The 18,200-nt window shown below is 40.1% G+C and overlaps 2 protein-coding genes across 11 annotated transcripts in view; one reads left to right on the top strand and one right to left on the bottom strand.

The window, feature by feature from the left end:
• The window catches only part of LOC127628800 (coiled-coil domain-containing protein 50-like), a 35,976-nt gene extending 26,636 nt beyond the window's left edge, over nt 1–9,340 (top strand). For 6 of the 10 annotated variants that reach the window (XM_052105704.1, XM_052105700.1, XM_052105696.1 and 3 more), the window contains 7 exons: nt 1,436–2,626; nt 3,460–3,575; nt 4,064–4,141; nt 4,228–4,356; nt 8,772–8,887; nt 8,975–9,063; nt 9,162–9,340. In XM_052105704.1, coding sequence (XP_051961664.1) covers nt 1,436–2,626; nt 3,460–3,575; nt 4,064–4,141; nt 4,228–4,356; nt 8,772–8,887; nt 8,975–9,063; nt 9,162–9,322 — 1,880 coding nt within the window. In that variant the 3' untranslated portion in view covers nt 9,323–9,340. The remainder of the gene's footprint in view (nt 1–1,435; nt 2,627–3,459; nt 3,576–4,063; nt 4,142–4,227; nt 4,357–8,771; nt 8,888–8,974; nt 9,064–9,161) is intronic. The other 4 variants (XM_052105698.1, XM_052105697.1, XM_052105706.1 and 1 more) reach the window with 4 other exon arrangements.
• Nucleotides 9,341–12,085: 2,745 nt separating this feature from the next.
• Nucleotides 12,086–17,839, bottom strand: LOC127628801 (tumor necrosis factor receptor superfamily member 9-like). The gene is made up of 9 exons (XM_052105707.1): nt 17,596–17,839; nt 17,175–17,312; nt 15,450–15,569; nt 15,178–15,315; nt 14,991–15,063; nt 14,810–14,883; nt 14,687–14,722; nt 12,573–12,716; nt 12,086–12,233 (listed from the first exon to the last, which is right to left on the bottom strand). Exons 2-9 carry the CDS (start codon nt 17,305–17,307, stop codon nt 12,103–12,105), a joined length of 849 nt encoding a protein of 282 aa, XP_051961667.1. The 5' UTR covers nt 17,308–17,312; nt 17,596–17,839; the 3' UTR covers nt 12,086–12,102.
• Nucleotides 17,840–18,200: the final 361 nt, after the last annotated feature.

The following is an 18,200-nucleotide window of genomic DNA, read 5'->3' as shown; positions in this document are numbered from 1 at the left end:
GTCTTCCAAATGGACAATGAACCCAAGCATACCTCCAAAGTTGTGGCAAAATGGCTTAAGGACAACAAAGTCGAGGTATTGGAGTGGCCATCACAAAGCCCTGACCTCAAGCCATTAGACAATTTGTGGGCAGAACTGAAAAAGCATGTGTGAGCAAGGAGGCCTACAAACCTGACTCAGTTACACCAGTTCTGTTTGGAGGAATGGGCCAAAATTCCAGCAACTTATCGTGAGATGCTTGTGGAAGGCTACCAAAAACATCTGACCCAAGTTAAACAATTTAAATACAATGATACCAAATACTAACAAAGTGTATATAAACTTCTTACCCATTGGGAATGTGATGGATATAAAAGCTGAAATTAATAATTCTCTTTACTGTTATTCTGACATTTCACATTCTTAAAATAAAGTTGTGATCCTAACTGACCTAAGACAGGGAATGTTTTCTACTATTAAATGTCAGGAATTGTGAACTGAGTTGAAATGTATTTGGCCAAGGTGTATGTAAACTTCTGACTTCAACTGTACAAAATTTGATAAAAAAAGAAAAGAAAAAAGTAATATGATTAAATTAACATTTAACAAAGATTAGTAAATGCTGTAGAAGTGGTTTTGATTGTTAGTTCATGTTAACTTGATCACTGATGATGATGGTATAGAGTCCTGCTTTTTTTGTGCTTAGCCGATCACATGCCTGACCCTGTATATTGTGTTTCATCATCTATTGAGGTCTTACAATTAAACCAGGTTTTCTTTGATGGTGTGAACAAAAGTGGAGATTAATGACAAGCCTTTGAGTTTATTTGCCCCATTCTTGTCTGCAAGCTCTATGGTGTTTTTTGTTTTGCAAAACAACACCAGTCAAGGCCTTCGAACCTTTACTGGACAAATGCATTTTTAACTCTGACATACTAACTGCACCTTAAGTACAGTGAAGCTTCTGCTTAAAACTGTGTTTGTCATTTAATCCAGTGATTTCCCAACTATAGATACCTAACCAGGGTCCTGGGAGAACTTCATTTATTCGTTTAAATTTTGCTTTGTTAAACCTATAAAACGGAAGGGGGGGAAATCGCTGCAAATGTGAAGAAAGTTTTTAAAGAAAAAACAGTTTATTTTTTTATTGACTTTAATAGTAGTCATTTTGCCTAATTCTATCCAGTATGATATGAGTTTAAACACATTTCTGGTTTTGTGTTAATTAAAGGGGTACTTGAGCATTATTCATATACTGTACATAAGACAAAGAGTTGGGGAAACACTGATTTAATGCATTACTTAACCACTAATATGTAAATGTTCCATCTAAATAGTCTTCAAGAGCTTCATAGTCATTCTCAAATGTGTCAACCTCTGTATTTGTCTTGGCACCCTGAGTTCTAACCTTTCCCCAACCCCCTGCTTTGTGTTTGCATGGTTGGCCTTATTAAAGAGTCCTCAAGTGTTCCTGCACCACCATACTCGCCTCGTCCTGTTTACACTCTTCACACTGACCATAAATACTTACACCAGCCTCCATCCAGAAGATGGCAGCGCTCACACTCACCCATCTACTCTGACTCTGAGGAGGACCTAATTGAACACAGGCCTACAGTTGTAACCAGTGGGAGCCGAATGTACCGAGACTGCAGACCCAGTGTAGGACAGCAGAGAAAACTTGTCAGCTCCAGAAGACCTTCGAGAGCTCATTTAGAGCAAGACAACAGGAGCACAATGAGCCAAAGTAGCACTGTAAGCAGGGATTCACACCTGTCAGGAGGATGGGGTGATGTCATCAGGCTCATTAAAAACGACTTGAGTGAGCAAGGCTACCTCAGCCACAGTTCTGAGGATGAACTCTTTGAACCGGTCTATAAGCTCGAGAAAATACTGAGACAAAAGCAGCAAGTCTCAGATCAGCGTCGGCTGAGTCGCCACAGCAGCATGAGAGAAAATAGTAGCAGAACATGGCAGGGAGAAGGTTGTAGTCATAGGGTGAGTTTTAGGGACAGGGACCAAGAAAGACATGTTCATTTCCTGGAGGAAAGGAGGCGACCCAACAGTTACCATGGCAATGGATATAGGGCAAATGAAAATGGTCACAATGACACTAGGGAGAGGGATGCAGGGATACTAAGGGGCAATCACACTCATCCTACTTTGTTGGTTGGCCAACATCAGACTCAATCTCAGAGTTTTCAACGTAACATTTCAATGCGACGTAGTTACCATGGTGATGTCAGGCTAAGCAGGAGGACATCGGTGCGTCAAGGAACCAGAACAAGTAGCCACAATGAATCTGACTTCGTTAATAGGGTGAGGCTCTCAAATAATGCTCCTTCACTGGAGTCTAGAGCAGGACAGTTGATGGAGGAGGAAGGTCTAGGCCATTTTAGAGATGAAGACAGAGGCAGAAGCCAGAGGCAGAGATCTCACTCATTGGCAGAGGAGGAAAGGAGGATAGAAAGGGACCGCAGGCATTACCGTGGGGAACATAGAGTGAGGCGAAGCCAAAGTGAGCGCTGGCAGATCTTTGAGGAAGAGAGATTGAGCACAGAGGAGCAGGAGTTGGAGAGGGAGAGCACAAGGGAGGAGAGACCATGTAACCTCTCTCAGTCTTGCAGTGGCAGCTTTCCCAGAGAAGGTAACCCCAATCCGAGCTCTCTTGGTTTACAAGCCTACATCTTCTAAATCCTTTTGAATAATCTCCAATCATTAAACAAGAACTCCTGCATTACTGTGTGCTTCTTGTGCAAATGTCTGGGATTTGAAAAGCATTTTTGTGTTATTTTAGCTTTTCTCCAGTCAGACTTGATCTCATCCTTCTCTTTTGCTATCTTTCCTACAAAAGCATACCTGTGACATTAGTTTCCGCTTTCAGTATTTCGCCTAGGTTTTTCTCTACTTTTTCCTGGTGTATTTTTTTATTTTTTCTAGCCTCGACTTGTTCTGCCTCTTAACCCTGTGTGTCCAATGAGGTATATGCTATTTTCAGAGCTGTTATTTTAATCGAGTACTACATTTCTCTCTTTCCAAATGTTTAAAAAGTGCCCTCAATGTTTGCTTGTTTGATTTGTTTGTTTATGGTGCGTTGGTCTAGCTGCATGGATGGAATCACGCTAACACAATAGTTTGCATGATCCTCACAACCGATGCATGTACTGTATTCCCTGTCAGCTATGATTAATTTATACATTGTACGAACATTTTTGAATTGTCGTGTTATCTCAAGTGAGGCAGCCCAACTGCTTTTATTAAGCTGCTTAAATGACTGGGACATTTATCTCATGTGAAGTGTATTAATTTCTTTAGGTGTAAAACTTTTTTGAGGGAAATAATTGCAAGAGTGCACCTTTTGAAATTAAAAGTATTCCACCTACAGTTAACTGACTGAAGGTGATGATGGGCTTTGAAAGGCCTGCATCAGGTCTTGCCATCACCTTGTCTGCTTGTAACTGTGGCCTTTTCTCCTATCAGGACCTGCTATTAGGAGTGGAATGGCTGCTCTTAACTTGGGGGAGCTTGAGCAAGTGCTCTTGGATGAGGAGCTGGCCCGCAGGCTTCAGGAAGAAGAGGACAGTTTGGCTGGAGAGGTAAACTTAGCTGTCCTGCTGAACTGTTTTTCCATAGAAGGGCATAGTCATTGGTCTTAAAAATATGGGATGTTGAACCATGGTGCTCCTGTAGGTTATTCAAGTTGAGCCTGCATCATTTCTTGTTCCTCTTCTACACTTTTTCCCCCACATCATGTCCTGTCTTCTCTTTGCTACCAATACAAATTGAAAGTTGCGTAAATAAATCTTAAAGGTAAAGTGTGTCATCTTTGTACCATAAGCATCATCAAACAAGCATCTATTTTAAAACTTTTTCCCCCTCTGCAATTGTTTGAATGATTCCATTTAAAAAGATAGTCCTGTCCTAAACTCACGGCATTTGTTTAGGCAATGTTGTCATGGCTGTACCTTTTGGGCCACTCAAACAAACAGATTGCAATTCCATTCTGTGCCACTAAAATTGCACACTTTACCTTTAAAAATCATGGGATTTGGATGCTGCATTGGGTTATTCTCTTCTCTTGCAGACTCCTCAGGGTGCCTCCCCTCTTAGAAGGGTCTGTCCAGTAGGAGACTTCAGAGTGGCACAGGTCGCTCAAGATGAGGTGAGCACAGGCTGAATGTTTTGTTTTGAGAGGGCTTTCCAACACAGACATGTCTCCCTTATCATTTTGATCTTTTTTTGTGGCAGGAAATTGCACGTTTTATGCAGAAACAGGAAGTGAAGGCTAAGCGAATGTCTCGTGAGCTGGACCTTGCTGAACCTGGACAAGAATACAGGGCGAATGTGAATGACAGGAGAGCAGCATGTGAGAGACAGGTAGATTTTGCACTTTTAGGGTGACTTACTGTTTTTCGATTTACTCATTATTAATTACCCAAGAAATCCTCCTCTGAAATGCCTGTTCACACATGCTTTTTGCAAAGTTCATTGTGATGTTACAGTTGAAGTCCGAAGTTTACATATACCTGGGAGTCGTGTGGTGACGTGTGAACGATGAGCTCACTATACTTGTTTTTAATACTTTTTATGTTATAAACCAGTGAGATTCGATACACCTTGCTACATAAAAGTCAACATTGTAAAAGAACTCCTAATCCTCTGGATCTGGAGATATTAAAAGACACTTACATGCTCAAGCTGATACCTCAGACAGGCCCGCAGACCAGGGACTCTATTTGGACGATGCAGCGGGAGAAATTCAACGGCAGCTTTCCAACATATCTGTGATGCTGACAAAAGTCGTAGTGGACCACGATGATCTTGCTCTAATACGTTGATCGATTACGGCGATGGAGGTGAAATTCTCTGAATTGTTTACAAGAATCGGGGATGTCGAGAGACAGATTGAATATCTGGAGTCATTGGGGAGAGAATTAGCTGCTAATCTTCTAGCGAACAAGATGGACTTGGAACATGTTTGGGAAAAACTGGATGATTTAGAGAATCGTAATCAACGAAACATCGCGCAGATTGTTGGAACTCCTGAGCATGAAGAAGGTCGATATATGGTGAAATTCCTGGAGGAGCTCTTCCTGAGTCTGCTCGTCATAAAGGGCCATAAGCTGGAAATCGAGTGAGCTCTGAGATCGGATGTGAGAGACAGGCCTCGATCAATTCTGGCCAAATTTCTAAGATGTCGTGTTACACGAGGCGAGAAGTAAAGAAAAGCTTTCTTTAAAAAAGCACATCATTTTCTTGTTCCCAAACTTTGCGAATTCGACGATGGAAACGTGATCGATTCAAGGAATGCTAGGAACTCTTAACATCAACGGAAGATTGCTTTTGCACTGGCCAAATTGAGAATAGATACTAAGGATGGCCGCAAAATAAGCACTGACTCTCATAGAGACAGTGGGGTGATTAAGCCATTTGGTGTTTCTCATGAGGGCCCCAAGAGAACTTAACTCGCTGTACATACACTTGACTGTCTGAGAAAGCTGTGTCCGATATTGTTTCTTTTTGTGTTGGTTCCGCCTAGTGGATGTAGTTTGTTTTGAGTAGTAACACTCCTACAAGAAACTGTTGCATCAACAGAGGATCGCTTTTGCACTGATTTAGAATAGTTTCGGGATGGCCTCAAAATATTTACATGCCCACAACAAGCGATGTCTTTCATAAAATCAATGGACTGAGGAAGTCATGGTGTGTTTCTCACTTGCCTCCAAGTGAGCTTGCCTCACTAAAGGTAAGGTTTACCGTCCAAGGAAGCTGGGAGCCTTTTTTTTTGTGCTGGTTCCGCCTAGCAGCTGGAGTTTGTTTTGTTGAATAACACCCCTTCGGGACTGTGTTGTGGATCAATCTGCTCGTTCTATGTGCTAATGCCTGCTATTGGCTGGAGTTTGTTTTGTGGAGCATTTTTTGCAGGACATTGGAAGGATTCGGTCATCTGTTGGGTTCATGAACAGCCGGCTCACTGAACATTCGTTTGGCAGTCCAAAGAAACTGAATTTTTTTTGTGTGCGAGTGTGCTGTTTCCCCTAGTGACTTGAGTTTGTTTTGTGGAGGAACACACCTTTGATACAGTTTTGTGAATGAATCTACAGTTCTTTGTGTTTATTCTGCCTATTGGCTGGAGTTTGTTTTATAGATTTTTTTCTGTTATGTAATTCTGTCTCACAATTTTTGTACGGAAGCACTGGACTTAAGCAATCCGATGGCAAAGTTTTTGTGGGGAATCTCGTAGGCGTACATGGACTGTTTGAGTTTAGAGGGACGTACACTGGTTGCCGCTGTCGTACGCGGGATTAATGTACACGTTTTTCTTTTTGTTTGATTCAGGTTTTGATTAGCACTAAGAATCTTTAGCATTTTATTTTTTACACACAATCTATTTTTTCTAGCATGTCAAACTGTTAATATGAGTGGATTGTCTCTCTCCATGTGGAATATGAATGGGTTGGGGGCACCCCTTAAAAAGAAAGAAGGTTATTTATTTTCTTAATTGAGAAAAGATACACATCTTTCCCCGCAGGAAGCTGAACATTTTGGGAAGATATGGGGTGGACATGTTTTGTTTAGTGCTAGCTTAAGTAAGAGCAGGAGAGTCCTTACGCTGATAAGTAAACATCTACAATTCAAATGTCTCAAACAGATTAAAGATAAATTAGGAAGAGTCATTATTGTTTTAGCAGAAATTCAAGGGTGAAGGTTGAAGTCCCTCATTTCATCTGTTGTTGATTGTTCAATTGGAAGCATCTTAGTCTCAGATCACACCCTGGTGAGTTTAGAGATGTTGCCACATATGGAGAAAAATAAATCATATAGTTAGTTCTTTAAGGTATCCCTTTTGCAAAATCCTGATTTTCAACAAATGTTACAGGCTGAAATCAATGTTTATATGTAGACCTTCCTAACCCTAACCCTAACTAACCCTAATTTCCCCATTATTGTTCTGTCTTGCCCTGGAACCATTAACAGCCACTAGAAGAAAGGAGGATGATTTTCCAGGAGTGGTGGCGGGAGGTGTGGCGTATAAGCTTTTGCATTACGCAGATGATATTTTATTATTCGTCTCCGACCCCATTAGATCTATGCCTTGCCTCCACAGAATTATTAATTCCTTTTCTAAATTCTTGGGATACAGAGTCAGTTTTTCTATATCCGAAGCTTTGGCTGTGACAGCTCACTGCCCAGTAACAGCTTTCCAGCCGGGTGCCTTCCAGTGGTCCAAAAAGGGCATTAAATATTTGGGCATTTTATTCCCAACAAATTTGTCTGATTTAGTTAGTGAATTTTGACCCCTTAATAAAAAGGTTTTCGAGTGATGTGGGAAGGTGGGCTTCATTACATTTATCTATGATTGGGAAGGTTAATTTTATTAAAATGAAATGTATTCCCAAATGTAACTACCTGTTACAATCTCTCCCTATGGATGTTCCCCTCTCTAACTTCAAGCAATTTGATAGCATAGCGAAGTCCTTCATTTGGAATGGTAAGCGTCCTAGATTACATTTTAATAAGTTACATAGACCGATTGACAAAGGTGGGCTAGGCCTAAGCAAGATAATTTGTATTATTATGCATTCAATCTCAGACATTTGTCTCACTGGTCGCTTCCATACGAGAGAGCCCCTCTCTGGTTTTGTATTGAACAGGAAGTTCTTGCCCTATTTTGCTATTGTAAAGCCTATCTATAAAACTATTCGGAAAAGTTAAATTACTCCCCATTATCTCGCATTTGCACTCTGTATGGACAAAAGTTGCTTCAATAAATCCTTAGAATTTTCCTTCCTCATGATGCCATCTATTTTGTGAAGTGCACCTGTCCATCCTGCAGCAAAGCACCCCCACAACATGATGCCGCCTCCCCCATGCCTCACTGTTGGGATGGTGTTGTTCGGCTTGCAAGCCTCACCCTTTTTCCTCCAAATATAACAATGGTCATTATGGCCAAATAGTTCAGATTTCGTTTCAAGATGTTTTACCAGAGGACATTTCTCCAAAACGTTTTTGTCTGGCTTTTTTATGGCAGTTTTGGAGCATTGGCTTCTTCCTTGCTGAGCAGCCTTTCAGGTTATGTTGATATAGGACTCGTTTTACTGTGGATATAGATACTTGTCTACCTGTTTCTTCCAGCATCTTCACAAGGTCCTTTGCTGTTGTCCTTCCTGAGTGGTATGATGGAGGTGTGGTCCCATGGTGTTTATACTTGCACGCTATTGTTTGCACAGATGAACGTGGTACCTTCAGGCATTTGGAAAATGCTCCCAAGGATGAACCAGACTTGTGGAGGTCCACAATATTTTTTTTTAGGTCTTTGCTGATTGCTTTTGATTTCCCCATGATGTCAAGCAAAGAGTCACTGAGTTTGAAGGTAGGCCTTAAAATACATCCACAGGTACACCTTCAATTCAGCACACCTCCTATCAGAAGCTAATTGTCTAAAGGCTTGACATAATTTTCTGGAATTGTCCAAGCTGCTTAAAGGCACAGTTAACTTGGTGTGTGTTAACTTCTGACCCACTGGAATTGTGATAGTCAATTAAAAGTGAAACAATCTCTCTGTAAACAATTGTTGGAAAATTGTGGTTAATTTTTTTTAATGACGTCAATCTAAGTGTATGTAAACTTCTGACTTAAACTGTATCATTTAACATTTCCTGGCAAACTGTTTAAACAGACCTTCACTGAATCACATGACCAACTTATATGAGCACATCCAAAGTATTCTTTGGACATACTGATCTTTTACATGTAGCAGTACAAAAAAAATAAAAAATCTGGAATTACAGATATGTGAATTTGACTTTGAGATGCAGAGAGAATGGCAGGACTCTGAGGGTCTTCAATCACCAGTTGATGACTTCACACAAGATTATCAGATTCCTAGCCCCATTTCCATGGCAGTGTAAGTCACCATCCTCTCTCGGTTTTACCGGAATTATAGCTCATTTATCAGGCGATAGCATTTATCCAATCACTGTTTTCACAACAGGCCACAGCAACCCATCAGAAATGTTGCAGAGGAACTAGACCCCACCTTTCAAAGAAAGGACACCACTGAAACGGGGCTGGCCATTAAAGGTAGGGGCTTTTTAAGATGCTAACAATTTAAATAATACAAAGAGCTTGCAAATCAATTTGATATTGTTGGTATAGTAATCATGAATTGTGTTTTTTAGGTCCCTGTCAAAATCAAACTTCCCAACAAGTTAGTTTGCTAAACCCCATGGAGGAACCTACTTTTGTGCCACCCACGAAACGACAGAGTGACAAATTGGGTCGAGTAAAAACCAAGGAGAAGGAGAATGTGAAACAGAAAGAGAATTGCAAGCAACAGTGATGCTTGACATCTCAATGAGTACAATGAACTGCAACAATGATTCATATTCATAAAAGATAGAGGGTGAATATTCTTATCCCAGGCTTTCCAATCTTCTGCTTTCTCCAGCAGTTGTGGGAATTCTGTTGCTATCAACAAAGTGAGATTAACTCATAAGCAAAACAGGGACAGTCCATCCAGATGATACAACTATTAACTAATAATGCAGCTATTTAGTAGTATTGCTAAACTTCTGTTCACAACAGACGGAAAGCTCCCACTAGTACTTCTTGACATTACACTTTGGGCTTTTTGGCATCCACAAATTATACTATTCACTGACTGAGTTGGCATGTGGTTCTGTGAACCTCTGTGGAGTTTTCTTTTTTTTTTTTCTGTCAAAGTTAGATTTTTGAAGATTAAGCAACCATTTTTTTTATAAGCATCCTTACTTGTATAGTTTAATATGCTGTTTTGCAGGAACAGTTTCTCACTTGTAATTCTCAAATTTCTATTTGTCTCTTCATTATTACCAAATATTCAATATAACATTTGTAATAGAGCCCACTAAACTGCCATTTTGCAAAAACAAGTCATATAGTCACATAGGAAAGAAAACAGTTTAATGTTCTTAATATTTAGTGGTTTCTCAGAGAGAGTGAGTTCAGGCTTGATACATCCAGTGTATTATATGTATATTATATACAGTAACATTTATGAAAGGCTGGAGGAAATAAAACTATCACATATTTTTATGTAGACGCTGAGTGGCAATATTTTGTGTGTCTGTGGTATCCAGTACCGTTATGGCAACACAATGTAAATAATGTGTTAAGAGTCAATGTGCATTCATTACTTTATATGTTTCAAAAAATTATTTGTACAGAAGACACACACACACACAAAAATATATATATATATATGCATATATACATATCTTTCTTGATGTGTATCATCACTACCAATAAATATTTTGTACATTTACTGCAGCAGTAGTGTGGATCTTGGATTTTCAGACTTAAATTAAGACTGAAGATGAGAGTTTAAGACTTTCCCTATTGTCAAATTTATCATGCAAACTGTGGTAAGAACCTTTAATATAAATGAGTTTCAATGGGTGCGCTTCTTTTCCCATGAAATTAAAGGTTTTTTAGTTGGTTTTTTTGTGCAGGTGATGAATTGAACAAATGACCATGAAACTCAGTATTCTCAAGATTAAAAAGTTACACTTGCAACAGTGTGAATTGTTACGAAAGTTATTATATTACAAAGGAGACATAAGAAATAGTGAAACAGTAAAATCGTATAAAATAACACATTCACATTAAACAGGGTGACTGTTTCACCGTTGAATACTGGAATGCTGTTATCACATCGCTCACCCACCAACTGTTCTTCATGACTTGGATATTTTCTCTGGAGCCAATTAATGTAAACAAATTTTTGTTGGACTCACGTGTAGCTCAGACAAGTCAGTGCATGTGTTTGCCTGCATGATTCACTACATGGGAGGAACTGAAACTTTGAATTCAAGATGATTCATTGTCATTCCTTTTAAGTGGAGGTAAATCACGATACAGGTGGAATTTTCTCAAATTTGTCCATCAGGGAATTCTCAATGAGTCACCAGTCAAGAAGGCTATCCTTGAACTAGATTCACCTTATCCAGAAAAGATATGTGTCCCTGCTTTAAGATCTCAGCCAGAGTTCAATATAAAAAGAAAATCCCGATTGTATTTTTTATTTATTTTTTCTTCAGTGCCAGAAGCAATAGTCCATATAACTGGTTCAGTGACCTCTGTTCTACATGACATTTCCCCAATTATCTAAGAATCTACTTGCAGGAAATTACATTTTTACCATTTTTTGCAATGTCAGAGTTTGTCCCCAATAACTGGTTTAATGACCTATTACCTATCACTAACATTTTTCCCTGTAATTTAGAAATTTACTGCACTTACAGGAAACTCGCTAACACATGGATTCTATGGCCTCTGGCAAACTGAATGTTTTTGTTTACTGCAAAAGGAAAAATGTACAACCTAAACTACATGTAGTCTTTACAATCCATATATTTATAGTAGAGCGCAGTAAGTTGCACTCTGTGAGGTTAAAACAGGCTTCAGTTGGCGAGCAAATATTGCCATTTATGTATACTTTCTTCATGACAAGAACATGGTCCAACACAAACAAATTTAACAATCTAATCTTTCTGCTGATTCCCAAACATATTATAAGAACTAGACAAACGCACACTATTATTCAATAATAAAAAAAAACAGGATAAATGCAAGTGTAGTTTAAATAAAAGGTTATTAGATGTTAAACCGTATCAGTGCTTCCTCCACTTGACCCCATTAAGAAAAAGAAATAGTGCTGTTTTGAACCAAAACCCTGAACTGGGGAACCCCACCAGGGTATTTCAGGTGCCAGTAGATTACGCCTACTCTAGCAAAGGAGTTGACATTGTCTGCTGCAGCACACCTACATTACATCCTTTCATCCTTGTGCTTTTGGAGGGGCACTATACTTAAACTACTAAAATTGAAGTGTGACAAAACAAGTCAACAGTAACATGCCAGTTACTACCCACTGTGCACATAGGAAGGATTCACAATACCTTGACTTAGTAAGTGGCCTTTGGTCCCATTAATCAACTAATACACCAGCTGGAAAATGCAGTCATTATCCAGTCAAAGGTGTTGTTCACAGTGTAGCAGACTTTCAGTCTGACAGTCTTGTTATTGCAGAATGTCCATTGCAAGAACAAATTATGGAAAAACAGGAGTGGTCCAGTGAAATCACACAATGAGTTTACTCTCCGAATCTTGAGTACTGATGGACTCTGAGCTTCCTCCCTGTTCCTGCTCGGGGTGGTGGAAACTACAAGCCTCTTGTTCCACTATCATATTCCTGGAAAACTCTGAGACCTCTAAAGAAAGAAATAACAATATTGAAGTACAGCAGGAACTCAAAAATGATCATGCCTATTCAAGCAGCACTTTCAACCAAGTGGATCTTCAAAAAAAAGTGGAAAGTTAAAAAAAAAAACAGTGTCTAAAATTCTTTAGGAGAAATCACCAATTCACATGTCTACATGTAGTCCATCCAATTGAGTCACAACTTCAGCAGGTCAATTGCTTAAAATGTAACATTCCGACACAATCTACCCACTCTTATGTCACTCTAAACCTTTCTAGGACTTTTGTCCTATGGAAACAAAAGGAGTAAAGGTTGGGATTGAAAAATGTATGCAGATTTTCAGCAGTACCTTCAGGTATATCAGTTTTCAGGTTCTTCTTGGTTTTGTTTTGTGCCTGTACACATGCAACCACCGATATTATGATACAAAGGACTCCCAATCCTGCCATACCTCCAGCAGTCCAAACTGGACTGATTGCAAACTTTGTTTCACCTGGAAGAAACAAAAACGTATCGGTTACCTAACGTAACCTCGGTTCTCTCTAGATGAGGGAACGAGTATTGCGTAAGCTAGCTTACGCTACGGGAAAGATTCATCTTTTCTGAGATATTGAAGCCAAAAAATTATCCTTAATTTTTGTATCCATTGTCAACGCAGTGCGGCAGCTGCAGACCTTGAGCGGGCTAGCTAGCGAGCTCATAGGTTGCTCTGCGGCAACTGCTGCAGCCTAAAGACGAGCTTGGGCGAACTCGCATCCAATGAGAGGCGTCCGCGCGCTCACTGCATCAAAGCCCGCCAAAATGGGCGTGACTAGAGTGCATATAAGCGTAGTTCGTAGGCCGGAACCCTGGTTTTCATTGACTGAAGCGAAAAGTCGCTCGTGGCGCGAGCACGGCGGGCTATGCAATACTCGTTCCCTCATCTAGAGAGAACCGAGGTTACGTTAGGTAACCGATACGGAGCACAGGCTTAGACCGCCATCTTGCGGAGGGCGGGCAAAGGTGTGCTGCTACCGAGTCCTCGACCGGGGGGATGGAGGAGTAGCCTCTCTCGGTGGCGCCGTCCACCGACGCGAGAGAGGTGGAGACGTGGGAACGGGACCTGGCCGAAAAAGGAGCGTTCCAAGACTTTGCAAGCTCCGTGTGTAGTTCCGGCAGGAAGGGAGCGGCCCGGGCCGCGGGTGTAGAGCGGCGATGGCTTTGAAGAAAGCAGCCGTCGAGTCTGTTGGGTGCCTGCTCAGGGGGCGGTGACCACTCGAGCCCGAGGCGGTCGACGGCCTGTGTGAGGAGGCGTGTTAACTCCCCTTCGACTCCGGCGCGGGTCCTGCTGGATTCCTGGGCCGAGGAGGAGGCTTGGGAGCCTGACCACTCCTCGCTGTCCGAAGCCATGATGGAACAGCAGCCCTTATCCTCCGCCTCGTCATCCGAGATGGCAGCAGTGCGGCCGCTCGGCGGCAACTGCCCGTCCCGGGGGGGCGGGGAGGGTGAAAACGATGCTCGAGGGAGAGGCTCCGGCGAGGCAGTCACTTCAACCACAGTTTCCGGCAGCCTTTGGGAGCGGCACTTCTTTCTGCGTGGCGGAATGTAAGGCGGCGCGGCGGCTTCTGCTTTGAGCGCTTCGAGTCAAGCCCGCAGGGTCGACATCGGTAGCTCCTCGCAGAAATCGCATCCGCCCTCAGTGAGGGCGAGCTCTGCGTGTCCCAGTCCCAGGCAGAGAGCGCAGATGATGTGGCGGTCTCCGGTGCTGAGAAGGGCGCGACATGAGGCGCAAGTGGAACGAGGCATCTTGAAAAAGACGCTCGAACTCTTTTGTGAATAGTTCGTAAGAACTAGCTTGCTGAATAAAAAGGATACGTCGTCGGATGGCGTAGCTCGCAGGATGGCTGAAGGTGGCTGAGACGGCCGGCTTCTTCTAGCGCTGTCCACGCTTGCTTGATGCCCCTCGAACGGCGACGCGGCTTCCAGGTCAGCGATGCGAAGAGCTTCGCTGAAGATATGAAAATCAGGGTTCCAGCCTATGAACTACGCTTATATGCACTCTAGTCACGCCCATTTTGGCGGGCTTTGATGCAGTGAGCGCGCGGACGCCTCTCATTGGATGCGAGTTCGCCCAAGCTTGTCTATAGGCTGCAGCAGTTGCCGCAGAGCAACCTATGAGCTCGCTAGCTAGCCCGCTCAAGGTCTGCAGCTGCCGCACTGTGTTGACAATGGATACAAAAATTAAGGATAATTTTTTGGCTTCAATATCTCAGAAAAGATGAATCTTTCTCGTAGCGTAAGCTAGCTTACGCAATACGAGAGAACCTCTCGTAAGAGAACCTGTATTTGTCATTGAGATTTCCATTTGAAATTCAAATGTTAATGTATTAAAGTCAGTTAACTGTGCAATGTACCCTGACCACAGCCTAATGGTGATGCTTTTTGTATTATAAACAGAATCTTATTATGCTCATTTATGTTTACCTTTTTTAACCACATTTAAGGGGTCTTTTGTTGATTCTGTAATAGACACAATAAGAGACATTAGATTTTAATATAGGTATCTGTGGTCATATGTTGTTTGACATGCAGGTTATGTTTCCTTACCTACATCCAAAGATCTGCACTCATGGTCCTTAAACGCATTTCCTTTGGGCACCAAAATATGTTCCTCTGGACAACTAGAGAAAACAAAGTTTATTAGGATTATAAATGCCATAGATTTGTGTAAATATATATATATATATATGCAATATTTAAATCCAGACAAATTGTAATTGTACGCTACCTTTTTCTCCATTTTTTGCACATACTGTGGACTTCGTCATTGAATGTTCCTTGTGAACATTTTCTGCATGATCCTGCAGGGTTTTAAAAGTGAAAATTAGCAAACAATTTCCTGTTGAACGGCTGGAGAACTTAATAATCTGCATGTGCTGAGAGTGTCAGGAACAGAGGTTTAATTAAATTCTTACGCTGATCGGTGGGCTCCTCACCCTCCCCACATTCCGTAACACAGAAAGAACATTCTTTGTTTCCACAGCGATATCCCTTCTTACATCCACACTCCGTGTCACTGCTGATATTACATGGTTTAAGCGTAAACTGGGGACCTTTAAATTAAATGCGTTAGAAACACTCAGTGTGATGTTTAGCTCACAGCTTTATAATCATTGGTGCATCATAACCATTACCAATTATTAATCAAACAATCAAAGCTTTTTGTTGGGCTGTGCAGATCTCATACCTATGCACTGGGTGCATTTAAGACAGAAGTAGCTGTTAGGATGGGTTGTGTAGCTTTTAGGTTCACAGGGAGTACAGAGCAATTGTGGGTCTTTTCCACACCTAGTCACCAAGCGGTTCCCTGTAATCAAAATCCACAAATAAAGACTTTTGCATGACCATTGAAACTCATAATCATCTGACACTTACAGCACAGATATGACTTCTGCACTTTAATAACTATATACAGCAGTGTCCAAAGTTCATTTAAACTTGGAAATAAATGTTTTCGGAATTTTGACAAATTTTACAAAGAAACGTTATGACATGCAATGAAGAAATATTTAAGGTTCTGCACTATTTTTAAGTCACAAATGTGTGACCATGTTAACTCCTTTGCTTGAAAGGTCAGATTATCATATGCACAGACGAGTCCATGTGAGCTTGAGGTCATGCTGTTATTAAAGCAAAAGGGGATTTGCCAAATAAGAAATTGAAAGGTTAAAAATTCAAAAATTTTCACTCTGATAATATTACAGTAGTGTTTTTTACTAAATAAGAAAAAGCATTTTCACTAGTGGTCTAGACTTTCAGATCTCATAGGATGTCTGTCTGTTTGGTGCTATACAAAAGTAAATAGAGTTCTTTAGTGCTTTTCCAAGACAGCAACATTACTATTGCTAATATAACATTACTTCTCTGATATTATCTGTCTTAAGTGGAATGGTGTGTCCAAAACAAACATCACAATAACTGCTGCTACAGAGCTCTCATTTACAATAAGATTGTTGGCAACATTTTGTTTTGGGACAGCCCTGTGGAGGATCTACAGTATGCATTTTTATGTAATGAGAGAACAATTCATGGATTTCCTTTTAGGTGCTGACCACATCCCTTTGATGTGGCTCTTTCAAAATTATCTCGAACTTTCTTCACTTGGTCACAAATGTGTTTAAATATCAAGTTCTCTGTCTTGAATCTTTAATATTCCATTTAATCATTAAAATTTGGGGGCAAACTGTGAAACTGAAACTTTAAATAAATGTTTTCATAGAACGCACCAAAATTGCTCCATATCTTGTATTCATCCTTTTTTTAATATGTCGGTATTTAAAATATTATACACATTCCCCGAATATGGTAGGTGCACTTTGGTATCCCATGATATTCTTAAGGCATTAGAGACACATATCTCATTCATTTTAAATGCATTAAAAGTCACATTAAATGTCCCTACTGCAAATATTTCTTATTTTTGTCTTTCTCTTTTGGTAACAATTTACAGTAAGTTTTTTTACATTACAAGTTGTATACATTAACATTAATCATTATACATGAACTAACAAAGAACATTGTTATATAAAGTATAAAATATATTATTCATTGTTAGTTCATGATACCTGTATTAACTAGCAGAATGTTAGTTAATGCGTTAACAAATAAAACCTTATTGTAATGAGTTATTCTTTTTTTTAATTTTAGAAATGTTGTCCATTTCAGTTTAATGTGTACTTAGTTACTTAAATAAAATCACAAATCAGGGTTTGAACTGCATTTAGACATGAAAATAAATTCCAAATGATAATCTTTAGTTTGACTTCCTTACCAGGTTCTTTTGGTTAAGCAAATTTCACTAACCATTTGTTGAAAAAGACAAACAGTGCTTCATGTTTAAGAGTTCAAGGCCCAATTGTACCTTAATAGTGGAAAGTGCCATTAGAATAAATAATTGAGCAATAGGTTGTACCTGGCTTGCATTTATTGCAGCAGACATCTTGATCAGACAGAGTCCAGACATCACAGCCAGTGTCAGTACTTTCACTGTAGGGCACTAGACCCACCATGAGCAAGATAAAACACAGTCCCTGGACAGCTAACATGTCTTCTAATACAAAATAAAATACAAAAAATTACCAACTACAGAGATAGGTTAATATACAGGTTTATATTAACCTATTCATTTATATTTAAGTATTATTAGGCCTATTAATAACAATAATTAAATAATATATTAATTGAAAGAAATACTTAAACTGCAATCACATATTTAGCGTTTAAAAATTTGTATAAGATGCAATGTTTTAAAAAACAAAAACTGTTATACATTACAAGGATTCAAATGGGATTAATAAAAATGAATAAAGCACAAATAAATAATAATCACTTACTTGTGTTTTCAGTGCAGTGGACCTGACTCAAAGCAAACGCGCACTGTGATGAGAATTTCCATTTGCTGAAGATTTAAGTTCACGCATATCCGATAGCGCGGTGACGTCAAAGGGCGTTTTGAAAGTTGTAGTACAGTACAGTATTACTATGTGTCATTTACAGTACTAGATGCTGACAACAACTGAGCTCCGGCAACTGTAAACTCCGTATTCTGTTGTTATAGGTTCCTTTTCACACACTCTCTCTGTCTCTGTACCTCTATTGAGCTTTTCCTTTTTATTTAATCTGCGAGCAGTGGTGGTTCTCGTTTACTTGGTACCTTCGACGAGACGCGACGTGGCGCCGCCCTTCCTAAAAAATCTCAACAAAATTATGGATTTTACGACGTTAACAACTTTTTTAATCACCTTCATGATATCCCAGATGTGTATGGCATTCTTTCTTCTGCTGAGCACAAATTAAAAAAATTTAGCTACAAAAATCACATAAAGGCAGCATAAATGTAGTCCATAAGACTTAAGTGGTTAAAGCCATGTCTTCAGAAGTGACATAATAGGTGTGGGTGAGAAACAGATATATTTGTTTAAGTATTTTGTTTTACTCT

This window comes from Xyrauchen texanus, chromosome 35 (genome assembly GCF_025860055.1).
Source record: "Xyrauchen texanus isolate HMW12.3.18 chromosome 35, RBS_HiC_50CHRs, whole genome shotgun sequence".
In the NCBI taxonomy this organism is placed as follows: domain Eukaryota; kingdom Metazoa; phylum Chordata; class Actinopteri; order Cypriniformes; family Catostomidae; genus Xyrauchen; species Xyrauchen texanus.
This window is presented reverse-complemented; position numbering and strand designations above follow the sequence as displayed.

What these genes read in the sequence shown, in the direction of transcription:
- LOC127628801 (XM_052105707.1), bottom strand. Translation starts at nt 17,307, where the DNA reads ATGTTAGCTGTCCAGGGACTGTGTTTTATCTTGCTCATGGTGGGTCTA. An exon ending in GTGCAGATCTTTGGATGTAG is followed by an intron (nt 14,723 to 14,809) that starts GTAAGGAAACAT and finishes TGTCTATTACAG; the next exon opens with AATCAACAAAAGACCCCTTA. An exon ending in CTTAAATGTGGTTAAAAAAG is followed by an intron (nt 12,717 to 14,686) that starts GTAAACATAAAT and finishes TGTTTCTTCCAG; the next exon opens with GTGAAACAAAGTTTGCAATC.